This window comes from Tinamus guttatus, unplaced genomic scaffold, assembly GCF_059628265.1.
Source record: "Tinamus guttatus ecotype Peru unplaced genomic scaffold, ASM5962826v1 Tinamus_guttatus_pri_ptg001087l, whole genome shotgun sequence".
Lineage (NCBI taxonomy): Eukaryota > Metazoa > Chordata > Aves > Tinamiformes > Tinamidae > Tinamus > Tinamus guttatus.
In genome coordinates this window covers 611,355-623,836 of record NW_028289621.1, presented here as the reverse complement: position 1 = coordinate 623,836, position 12,482 = coordinate 611,355, and the positions used below count along the sequence as shown (strand labels likewise).

At 55.7% G+C, this 12,482-nt stretch overlaps 1 protein-coding gene across 7 annotated transcripts in view; it reads right to left on the bottom strand.

The window, feature by feature from the left end:
• Window positions 1-12,482, bottom strand: part of MBNL3 (muscleblind like splicing regulator 3) — a 420,262-nt gene that overhangs the window by 22,242 nt on the left and 385,538 nt on the right. For all 7 annotated transcript variants that reach the window (XR_015914237.1, XR_015914238.1, XM_088538484.1 and 4 more), the window contains one exon: window positions 2,096-2,260. Coding sequence is in view for 5 of the 7 variants with exons in the window: in XM_088538484.1 (XP_088394610.1) it covers window positions 2,096-2,260 (165 nt within the window). In the remaining 2 variants the exon portion in view is untranslated. The remainder of the gene's footprint in view (window positions 1-2,095; window positions 2,261-12,482) is intronic.

Below are 12,482 nucleotides of genomic sequence, written 5' to 3'. Positions count from 1 at the left end.
ACCTCTTGTTTGTCCTGAAATTGGTGTGGAACAAGTCGGGCAGCAGGAATTAAAACCGGGGCTCGTTTACCCTGAGCCAGTGTGGGAAAGGGGAGAGGGAGCAGCCGCCGCAGAGCAATTTTTTCCTTTTGCCTTTTTACCCTTGTCTCCCCCCGGCACAACTGGGAAACTGGGGACCTTTCTCATCTGATAAGGTTACCTCCAAAATGAAAGCATCAACCAGGCAAACAAACGGACTCAGTCTCAGAGGCAATTTAAAAGGCAGCAGTGAAATTGCTGCAGAAATGAACTGGGCCTGCAAGGCTGCCAAATGGGAAGATGGGAGCTTTCCAGAGAGGAAACCCCAAAGGGATTTTGAATAGGCAACAGAAGAGCATCCAGTGTGATTCCCCACAGAGAAATGCCCCCCTCGGAAAGGTCTGCTTTGGATGCAGGGCTGGGGAAGCAGTACCACCATTCCAGGGGAATCCAGGATTCCCTTTTCTTATGCAGTCCTTCGGTGAAAGGGAATCTTCACAAAAGGGGGCACAAAGATTACAGTGGATCCGAGTTTACTGCTCGGGGCAACCCTAGGCTCCCTGCAGCCCTCTCTCTCTTCCCTCCTCACCTTCCCATCTTGGAAACGGGACGAACGAGCAGCATCTCCCTAACGCCGTGGCAGCAGGAGACACATCTGTTAGCACATGCAGGATGGCTGGAGGCCGCCTGCTCTGCTCCCCAACAGCCTCCCCAGCTGCAAAACAGCATCGTGGTGTTACCAGACAGCTCAGCTGCCTCCACCAAGGGGAAAACCCCCCTGCTCTCTCAAGGGGAGGAATCATGAGTTTGCTGGAGCTCGGAGGGCAAACACTGGGCCTGGAAGTGCCTTTGCGGAAAGGGAGCCAAGCGCAGGCTGGTTCAGACTCACGTCCTCAGGCTGCAGGAGCGTGTCCGAGTTATCCAGTGGGACCTGCTGCATGGAACAGCTCAGGGAATCTCACCCCACAGCTGCACGGCAGGGCCACGCTGCCTCGGGCCTGAATATCTTACCCTAAAAAAAAACTACTTCATTTGATGTACAATTCCTCATCAGGCTCACGGTTAAAAACGTGCTGCCTATTTATGTGTCAGCACCGAGGAGCTCCTTCCAAACCTCTGGCATTTCCTTAAAACACACACGGCGACAGACGCAAGCCCAGCAGACAAATGTCACCCCCTCCCGGTCACCCCAGCAGCAGGGACAGGCCAGGCTGTCCCGGGGACACAGGGCACTCCAGCCTGGAAGCCTGCATTAACCAGGGGGCTGCAACCACTTGCTCTGCAACACCCCAACGTGTCCCTGGCGCCTTCCCGGCCTGCCTGGAGAGGGGCAAGTCTCTCCAGCACTGCTGCGAAGAGCCACAAGGAGAAGGTGACATCAGCACAACCCTCTGCTGGGACGATGGCAACGAAACAGTCTGGTGCCCAGATGTGAAAGTCTCGTGTTGTCCCGGATGTGACTCGGCTCCCCCAGTTTTAGGCCACTGATGCGAGATGTCCCACCCAAGTTGGTCTCTTGCCATGGTTTGTGGAAGGGCTCAGACATCCTCATCTCAGCACAGAACAGGCATCCCAAGGAGGACCTGCTGGAATCCAGGTGCTCTGGACTTTGGGGATGTACAGAAATCAGTTGGCCAAAATCTGGTGACCTGGTGCTGAGGTCACCCCACTTCCCTGTAAGCTTTGAAGTGGAAAATCATACGCTCCTAACGAGATCAGATATAGCCTGGGCCTTAGCTGCAGGGACCTGAGGGTGTTGGGGACACCCAGCAATAAGCTCTGTGGCCTTGAATCCTGCCCTGGTTAGTTATCGCAGGGAAAAGGAGGGAACAATTTGCACGAAGATCCAGGGATAGCACAGCCTGCTGCTTGCAGAGGGCATCACCACAGCCCAGCCGGGACTGAGCCAAACCCAGGCTTGCTGCAACACTCCCAGGCTTAACCAGCCAGGCTTAACCAGCCAGGCTTAACCACCACGCAGCCGCCCTGCGCTCCGTGCAGCAGCACCCGGTGCCTCCGTACGGAGACGGAGAAGGAACGTGGGCCGGGGCGAGGGCAGTTTGTGGCAGTGACTTACGATGGGCTGTAGCTGCGCGCCCGGGAGCATGAACTGCATCTGCTGCGCGAACATCGCGGCCGCCGTCTTCTGCTGGATCAGGTTGTTGCGTCCGTTTATCTCCAGCTGCGTTTTTAAGTGCGGGGGAGGATGAAGGTATTTGCAGTTCTCTCGGGTACACCGGCCCTAGAAAAACCACCAGCAACAACAAACAACTAGTTAATAAATAATGAAATGGCATTTCAGCAAACGTAACTCACAGGGCGGCCAGAAAAACATAATTAAGGATTGTTTGGGTTACTGTAACACCACAGTCAGCAAGGCGGAGGCATTTCGGTTGCTCCTGTGCCTCTTTTGTGATTTTTCTATGCAGTGCAATACTTACGTGAAGAGAAAACATGACCTCTCCTGCCCCACACGGACTGAACTCCATCGGACCGAACCCCAAAGCCAGGCTTGCCGAGGAGGACAGGATTGCTGCTGAAACCAGCACCCAGCACAAGGCACAGTGTTCTAAGAAGGCAGCGAGCGGCTCTGAGGAGGGACCGTGACCTGCGGCGCGCGCTGGCCAAGGCGCCGACGAGCGCTGGGGCCCGGGGAACGCTCCAATGAGGGGGTCATCCCTGCTGGCTGCTTTCTGCTTTCCTTTCCAAACAAACGGGAAGGGTTTGGGAAAGTCTGGGAGTCAATGACGCCCAGGCAGAAGATGCCGGATCTCGCAGATCCCCTCAAACTGACCAAGACAACCACTTCTAAACACCCTGGATGAACTATTCCTCGCTTTAATGGTGCTGGCAGCCAATCCGTGGGAGGATAATCACCAGGATTCTGCCGAAAATGAAACGGGTAACAAGTTTTGTGACTACTAAGATTAAGTAACTCTTTTTAAAAAGTCTGTCTGGCTGCGTTCACTTTTCAAGAAACAGGGGCATAAAGAGACCTGGCTTCTTAGCAAACTCCTGGCTTCCCCCGTTATTTAATTAAATGCCAGAACTAAGGGGCTAAGTCTGCAGGGGCAGGAACCCCAGCCACGCAGCTCTTCAAGGCGGCTTCAGACAGTGCCACGTTCGGCTTCCCAAACGGAGCTGTTCCCTGGGAACCGGTGCCGGCTGCGCGGGAAGGCGCAGCCTCTGCGGCCGCGCAGGACCAGGTTGTCCCATTGGCACCGCTTGGGACCACGTGGAGACCAGCCCTGGGGCTCGGAGCACGGCTGAAGTGACAGTCCCCGCGTGTCACCTCCCCAGGGCTGCCCCGCGGCTCCTCTGCTCCGCTCCCGCCTTCCAGGGCCCAGGCGTCAGCCCTCGGAATTCTTCCTGGCCGAGACTTGGCACAAGGGCCTTGAGTCGGGAAAACACTCATTCCTACCAAGTTTGGAATAAACGCTGTGGAGATGTTTTCACTCTGCAGGAATGGAGAAGATGGAAAAAAAAGCAGCGCAGCCACTTTTGCAAAGGGTCCTCCCAGGGCCCACCTCAGCTCGGGAAGGACTTGCCGGTTGCAGCCGAAACGCTGCACGTCCCCGGCACCGGCCGCCCCAGCTGGGGCCGAAGCTGTTCTGCTTTTTTGTTCCTCGCAACAGAGCTGATTTAATTTCAACAGGGGGTTCTAAAAGTAGAATGTTTTTATTACCAACAAAACCACATAAAGCGCGAGGCCCTGCTCCTGCAGGAGCAGGGAGCAGAGAGCGGTGGCCCTCGTGCAGTGCTACCGGTGAGGATACGTTTGCAGGCCACGAGCTCTGCAGAGGGGCTGCTGCAGGGGCCATTCTGGCCCCCCACTTCTCTCTCAAGACTAAGGGAATCACTGCTGAACCATCGTGGCACCCAACTTCAAAATGCCCAGCCTGGTTCCTCCTCGGCACCATTTCCACCCTGAGCATCACCAAGCTTCACCGCTGCGGCTGGAGGCTGCAGGGCTCCCATGGCGGTGACGTCTGCGTCCCCCTGACCATGACCTGGGGAGCTGACGACGCGGCTGCGACACCGCGAGCTGCTCCCACGCGCAGGGACGCCCTGCGGACAACCCCGTTGTGGCCTCGCTCCGAAGCGAGGGGCAGCGCTAGCCCCTCCGAAACGCCACGCTGCAGGCGCCAGGCCAAAGGCCGCAGCTCTCGGTGCTTCCCAGCGGAACGCCCGCTCTTCCAGAGCCCTTCCGGCTCGCTGGGAGAAGCCAGAAGGCCAGGGAAGGGCCGTCACTTTCCTTCCCAGCAGGGAAGACAACAGGGAACTGGGAGCAAATCTGCTGTGGGGATATTGCGTTGGGGACAGATAAGGACAACTCCACTTGGTAACCTGGGTGGCCTAGGAACACAAAGAGGGAAGGAATACAACAGGAATCGGGCTCCTCGTGTGGCAACGCGCTTAACCCAGGGGACAACCTGCAATGCACTTGGCTGCTCGGGGTTGCTCTTGTCCGGTGCGTCCTGGCCTGGAGGCCGCGGGCAGGACCGGCCTCGCGGCGGACGCGCACGGAGCCTCCTCGCCGGTGGCTCTCCGGATCATCCTCGACGGATGCTCATCCTCGCCGGGCGCTCTGCCGGTGGCTGCTCTCCTTAACGCGGGTGCCAGCGAGGGCTCCCGGGGCGGACACGTGTTCCTGGTCTCTACATCCGCACTAAACGCCCTGTCCCTGCCCAGCGGTTCTCACGTGGAAACCTCTCAGCTAACGGTGCTCCCGGCACAGAGGAGGCGGCTGCGGATCTGGCTCCTGGCTGTGCTGCCTTTCCACAGACACCGACGAGCGCAGTGAGTGACAGCAACGAGAATGAAAGGAGACCAGGCAGGAAAGGATTTCTATGCTTTGCACAAAACCAGGCCCCAAAACACAGCTTGTCTACACAACTTCTCCCTGCATGAAGCAGCAGTTTTTGTCCCCGGAGGAGCTCTGTGGGCAGGCGCGTTCACAGAAGCCCTGGCCCTGCTCACGCAGCGCCTGCGGCTCCGACGCCGAGACACGAAACCTTCTGCTTCCCGTCAAGCCCGGCACGGAGGAGACCTTGTCCTGGCCAGGGCTCCCCGCTCCTGCCGCAGCGCTCGGGATCCCCATCCGCAGGGAGGACAGGGAGCCGGCGGCAGAAGCTGCCGCGCAGCAGCGCCTTCCTCGGCATCAAACAGCCTGGAAACGGCACCGGGAAACAGCGGCTGGAGCCGACCAGGCAGCGGGACCAAGTGCTACAGCTCCAGACACGCATTCCCGCAGCCAAGCTGCAGCCTGAAGACTGCTTCAGTGCGGCCCTAACCTGCAATTCCCGGGGTCTAACGGAGAGTCGAAGCCACACGGCCGCCTCGAGCGTCGGCCCCGGCCCCTTGGAGCCCGGAGCAGCGCCCGCTGCTTCCAGAGGCTCCCGGTGCAAAGTGCCCTCTCCACAACCCGGGCTCACGGAGGGCTGCTGGGCTCCCTCCATAGATCCAGAGGGCGGGAGGAGAAGGATCTGTGGAAACAGGAGAGCAGCCCTCGGCTCACACAGTCACTCCAGCCGCTCGCCCATGCCCAGCGTCTCCGCAGGCCAGGAACTGCCTCGTGCTCGGCTCGAATCCTGCCGCTCCGATACCGGAGCATTCCCAGCCTGACCCCAGTGGGTCAGGATGACAGTTATTCCCTTCCTCTTTGCAACACCACCAACAATGCACATCTAAAGATATATCCACCCCTCTCTCCAGGCCCCTCTGTGTCCATGGCACCAGGCACAGTGCTCTGACACTCCTCCAGGAAGATCATTTCATTTGGCATACAGGAATGGATAAGCAGCAGTGTCATCTGCAGGACATTTGCTTCCCTCGCAGCAGCTTAACACTGCTGACTCACTTTCAACTTGTGATCCGAGGTCCTTTTTCCAAAGCTACTGCTACACCCTGCATCATGCAGCGTTTCTTTGCTCAAGTGCAGTGTTTCACATCGTTTTCATTGAACTGGCACCTCTTCTTTTCTTTTTTCCCCAGACGGTTTTTCCAAGCTGCCAAGATGATCTGCATCTCCAGACCCGGTTCCGCAAAGCACCTGCAGCTCCTCCCAGCTCAGAATTCCAGAACGGCTGAGGTTGGAAGGGACCTCTCGGGATCCCCCAGTGCAGCCCCTGCTCCAGCAGGGACACCCAGGGCACAGGGGGGCATCCAAGCGGGTTGGAGATCTCCAAAGGAGCCTCCACAGCCTCTCTGGGCAGCCTGTGCCAGGGCTCGGGCACCCTCACACCAAGAAGTTCTTCCTCATGTGGAGATGGAGCTGCCTGGGGTTCAGCTTGTGCCCGTTACCCCTTGTACCCACCTTGTGCCCCGCTCCTACGCCAGGAGACCGATCTGCGCTCAAGCACAAGGGCTTGTGCGCGACGCCCGGCACGAAGCTGCTGGTGGTCAAGGGCTACTCGCAACAGCCCAAGAAGGAAAACACAGCTCTGCAAGATGATGAGGTCCCGGCATTCTTCCGACACTGCCCAAACTCCCATTACTGAGAGTCCCGGGACGTGGCTGGAAAGGGACTCACGGTTCCTAGGGATAACGCACGGATGTAACGCATGGATGTAACACACGGTCATCGTGGCTGCAAGGCATCTGAGAGGGGAAGCCAAGCTCCTTTCCTAGGGCACCCAACTTCTGAAGTATGTGGATAAAAACATGAGAATTAACTTTAATCTAGTAACTGCAGGTGAGGATCATGCAGACCCTGTGAGACGGATATCCTAGCTAGGAGCAGGCACATTCATGAACACGTAATTTCCTGAGAACATGATTAAAGCAGCCTGTAAAAAGCATAACCACAGTTTTGCAATGGCCATAGGAGGACCCTTGTTCAACTTCCTTGAGCTTCGCATGTGTTGGGGCCATAGAACCATCCATCTCCATGGGGACGTGCAGGGAGATGCTGCTACAAACACCCCAAGGGGGATCCTGGCCTAACTGGGCCCCACTGCAGCCGCTGGCGAAACCACTGCAGATTTCCTGCCAAATGCTTTTCAAATTCCTGCTCTTGTACAGCCCAGAAAAGCTCTAAAGACAAGAAAACGGACAACAGAGATCACTGAATAAATCACGGAATGAGTTTCCTCCGGCTTCCATGGATGTCAGGTCCAGCCTTCCCGAGCCCACGTTTGGTTTTGACTGAAATGAGTGAAGCCTGATGCTTTACAAGATGCTTTGCATGAACTGAAACACAGGTAGGTGACACCTGGCCAGCGTGCCCGGGGTTTTGGGCCCCTCTGGAGCGAAGGCCAACGCGGGCAGCCCGTGCAGGGAGCCCGGCACGGCGCGGCAGGGGGGCCCGCGCGCGGCGTCCCCGCGTCACCCCCGCGACGCTCTGCCCGCAGAGCAAGGACACGGGAGGAAGAAAAGCGCCAGCATCATCTCTGCACCCGCATCCTGGACAAACGCTGCGAACGGAAAGCTGGGGACCTGCAGTGTCGCCGCTCTCACCAGGCCTTTGCCCACAGAAACCAACCTCTGTCACAGACACAAACCCGGGCGAAAAGCAGGACAGGCTGCGAGCGCCACAGCTCAGCCTCCGACTGCTGCCCTGGGGATAAACCGGGGCTAAACAGGGGCAGGATTTTTCCCTTTGGTTCCTCCACGCTCTCTGGGGCACCTCAGAGTTTCGGCTCAGGAACATGTTTACACAGAAATGCCTATAACAGCACTGCTTCTTTCCTACTCAGTAGGAATCCACTCAAAAAAATCCCCAGAAAGCCACACACATGCACAAAACAGGGCAGTAGCACCAGTGTGTGTGCATGTATATATATGTGTGTGTGCATATATATATATTTTTTTTTACCTGAGCACCTACCATGGCTTCACAGCACCTGCAGCAAGGCAGAGCAGCAGGCACCAGAGCGCTGGGAACAAACGCGCAGCTCAGAAACCCTCCTGCAAGGCCAGGCCTTCCCGAGAGCGTGCGGGGCTCCGATGCGCCGCTCTCCGCGGGATGCAGACGTGCTTATCCCGGGCTCCATCACCAAGCCTCGAAACGCTCGTCAAGCTTGTTTTCCTCTCCAAGTTCACGCGAGGGCAACACGCAGCAAATACAGCAGCATTTCTCCATCGCCTCTCCCTTTTTGATACGGCCTTCGCTAATGAGTTACTCCAACTACTACCCAAAGCTCCACAGTGCTCAACTTGGAGGAGAAAGGGGGGCTCGTGAGCGCCGAGCTCAAGCACTGAAATCAGCACATCGCCCTGGCAAACAGCTCCTAGGAACGGGGGGACATCCAGGCGTTGGATCCCAGGCCTGGCGCCGGCTCCGGGCTGAATCCCGGCTCCTCGTTCACCTGCAGCAGGAAGGCGGCGGGAGCCGGGAGCGCCGGGCGCTCGGAGCGCTGCCGAAGCCCCACGTTTCCCACAAAGGGCTGCGGCTGAGCCCTGCTCTCAGCGGGATCTTCATTCCGAGTTGTTTGCTCTACTCAAGGGCTCTTACAAATTCAAAGCAGGGGTTTTGCTGGGGAAAAGCCCTGTCACTCCTTTTTTATATTTTTACATCTTGACAACTCTTTCCAGCTCTGTTCTTCTGCCAAGCTCTCTTGACTGAGGCCAGTGGTATGTTCTGTTAGACTCAATGAAAACCATGTATTGATTTTAACCTCTTTGCTTTGCGGGACGGTTTTGCTTGCTCTGAGCAATGGGCAGCGCTTTACCAGGTCCAAAAAATATATATCTAAAAAAGCCCAGCCCCTGTCAAATCATATTCTTCATGAATCGTAGAGCCAAATTGCAGAAAAATATGTTGTTTATCTGAGCAACTACTGCTTGCAGCGAACAGCAGCCTCATTCTGAAAGAGAGGGGAACAAAGGATCTGTCAAGCTTTTTCTTTCTTTCTTTTTTTAATCCACCAACACATTTTGATTAGGCTCCGTTTTGTGGGCTCTGCCGATCCATTAAAACTGTATTTGAGTGAGCTCGAAACGTGTGCGCGGAATGGAAGGAGCAATTGGGAATTTCTGCACTAACCATTTTTACTCTCTTTAAAAACTTATTCCAATACACTCCCAAGTTCAGGAATGTTAAAAGCACAGTGAAATATATTTCTTGAATACAGCACCAAATACAGTTTTTTTTCCCGAGCAGGATGAGCTTTTACAGACATCCCGAGCCACAGAACTGCTCCAGTAGATCAATAATAATTATGAAAAAAATGCTTTTAGCACCCAGTAAAGACAGCGTATTTAGAAATATACTAGCCCTAGAATCCCTTAATGTATTTAGAGTAGGACATGACGCACACGATGCCCTGAAATGTTGATATTCCTAAGGGTAAGTGTTTCAATATGGGGCTATTTGTAGCTAAAAGAAACCTATTTTACCTGCAAGATAGAAACTCTGGCACTTCATCAACTTTCTTGCCAAAATAAATTATAAAAGCTATGCCACCCTGCAACAGTATTGCACAAATACTGTACATATATTAAAAAACCTTCTAATATTTTTCATCCACCTTGCGTCTCCTGTGGTTCGGTCCCTCCAGACTGCCATTAAACCTGGCCAGCTTTTGAAAATGCCAAGTGTAGTTTCTCTTGTCCCTTAAACCACTTTTTCATTGCAAATCCCCTAATCCAATTCTACAACTTTCACCGGCTGATTGAATCTGTCAAGGTCATATGGAAAGTTGATGCCTCTGACCTTCCTCTACCTCCAGAGTCTGTTGAATATTGCAATTGAAGCAGGCGAAACACACGTAGACAGAACCAAGCAAAAAGTACATTAAAGCCCAGGAGAATAAACGTTAGAGCATTTTGCTCATGAATGCAAATCCTGGACGCGTGACCACCCTCTGCTTCACTCCGTAAGTTCACACAAAAAAAAGGCAAATAGAAAAGTGCAGAGGCTCGAGAGCCAGGCGTCCAAAACCAGCCCTCTCTCCTGTCCCTTGGAGCACAGTGATGCTCAGAAAACCTCATTCTTGATGTATTTTGACAAGCAAAATGAAACTGCAAATAGGAAATAGTTGGGAGTTTTTTGGAACTTGGCAAAAATAACAGCTTAGCATTTGAGAACGAATCTGATTTTTGTTTGTGTTATTGCTTCGCTCAAAGCAACAGCTTAATGGGCATAAACAGATTCTTGGTTTTCAAAAAATAATAATAAAAAAAAGTGGCTCCCATCTGGGCTGACGATTCCAAGGGAGAATTTCCAGCGTGGAAGGAGGAGGGCAGGTTGTGCTCCCGCCTCGGCGGAGCAGGGAGCGCCCGGCCAGGCTCCGGTGCCGGAGCAGGACCACGCGAAGGAGCGGAGCACGGGGCGATGCCAGCGGCTGTCACTGCCCACGAGGGATCCATCTTACTAAATTCCTCATACCTCAGTACAGGCAGCCCAACGAAGCCACAGAGGGTTGTTTTCTTTGAAGGAAACCTCTTCGGAGGGGCAGCGCGTGGCTTGGGAGAGCAGCTGCAGATGTGATGGGATCCCAAGCGAGAGGCAGGGCACACGTTGTGAGCCCGGAGCCCGCGGATGTCACCTATCAGCTGTCCTTGTCCTTCTGCAAACCCGTGAACTCCCGCTGCCCACGGAAGGGCTCCATCCTGCTCGGCTGAATCTCCGGGAAAAAGAGGAGGCCGAGAGGAGCGACAGCACCCGCGCTCCCCAGGCAGCGCCTCCCCATCCGCCGCTGCCTGTTGCACAGGACGGGCATTTTCCGGGCAGAGGTTTCTCCGTGGGACAGGCTCACGGTGCTAATGCAACCGAAGGCAGTGCCATCCAAGCGCAACGTCACCGTCTGGCCAAGGACACGGTTTCCGAGCTCAACCTGCAAAGCATGGGACGTTTCCAAGCGCACGCAGCAGCCACAGGCGCCGCGCACGCAGCCAGGCCGAGGGGCAGACACCAAACTCTGCGGCAGGCTTTCCAGCCCCGTTGGGTTACGAGGGATTTACTAAACCAGCCCCAGCCAGGGCAAGATATCTACTGATCTGTCCCAACTCCTCAATCCCTCCCTTGCTCCATCTGGGGTCCGGGCAGATCGGCGCTGCCTCCCTTGCTCCGCTGGGCAAGGCCGGGCCCTGCGCGCTCAGCGCGGCCCCACGTCACCAACAGTCCCTGAACACACAGGGGTGACGGCCAAAGCCCCCGTCAGCAGCTCCCTCACTGCAGGAACGGGCACTAACCGCTGCTCCGTCCTGCAGCGACCAGAATTCCCCAAGCCGGACGGCTCCTCCGGGCCGTTCCCGCTCCAGGAGGGCCCGGGCAGGCCCTGCCAGGGGAGTTTGTCCAGCTGTACCTTGTGGAGGGGCCGCTCCGGCCTGCTGGACTCCCACCTGGATTCTGCTCCGAGCGCAGGGACGGAGGAGCTGAGAGGGGATGTGCGCGCGGCCAGAGCAGCACGGCTGGAACCAGTCAGGGTTTCATTCCCCCTTTTCGTTTGCTTTGTGGTTTGCGTTTTTAATAACTGCCAGAGTCATGTATTTAGGTTTGGGAGCATAAAAGCCGGGGGAGGTGGAAATAACTCAGGCACATCCACGTGGACGCACTCACTCGCTTAGTCAGGTTTCGGTCACAAAAAGCAAAGTGACCAAATCACCGCAGCTTTCTTTTCCTCCCCCATTCCCTTCCCTATCATTGCTCTGCTCCCTGACTCCTGCCCTCGGTGCCAGCTGGGCTGCTCATCCTCGCCCTGGTCGCCCCTGCAGTCCAGGCTGGCGGATACGCAGCTTTTGTAGACACGAGGAACACGAGGATTTACTTTCTACCAAAAACAGCCTTTAAAGGCTATCCTGACAACGGGACACGCTGGGAGACTCCTGACCTCGTGCATTTCTTTCTGTCTCCAACAAGAGCTACCTTCAGGCTTCCAAACGTGGCAGAACCCTTTTCTTGCCAGCAAGAAAACGCCCCGATGAGGCATAACCAGGATGGGAGTAACCAGGTGATAACCAGGATGCAACGCCCGCATCCTCCCGCGTTTTGGCAGGACGGGCTCCTGCGGCGCTGGATACGGGAGGCTCTGCTGCCGGGCAGGGTGAGCTGTGCCGAGGACACGGGAGCGCAGCCGCCGCAGGGACGCTCCGGTGTCACCCGCGGCGCGGGGAGGCAGCGGGGCCGGTGCAAAGAGCCCCCACGAGAGGAGCTGCCCCGTTGGAAAGCCCTCGGACAAGAGCTCGCACAGCGTCACTCCTGCAAAACAAGAAGCATTAAGGGAATTGCTGAAGTGTTTCCTGACGGGGCTGCTCCTCGCAGGCTGTGCTCTAAAGGAGGCTTGAAGGTATTCGCATACAATTCACCCAATCGGCATGACAAAAGTGACATTTGGTGGCGTTTCAATCCTAGTTAATGTGAGCTCCGTTCTGAGTAAATACTTCTAAAGATCTTATATCACCAAGGACTCTTCACAAAATGCAAACAAAACCCACACAGCAGCAGCAAAACCTTCCTAATCCAAACGGCACTATACTGCACAAAGCCCCAGCGGGGAATTCTTGGCCTGTGAATACAAGTA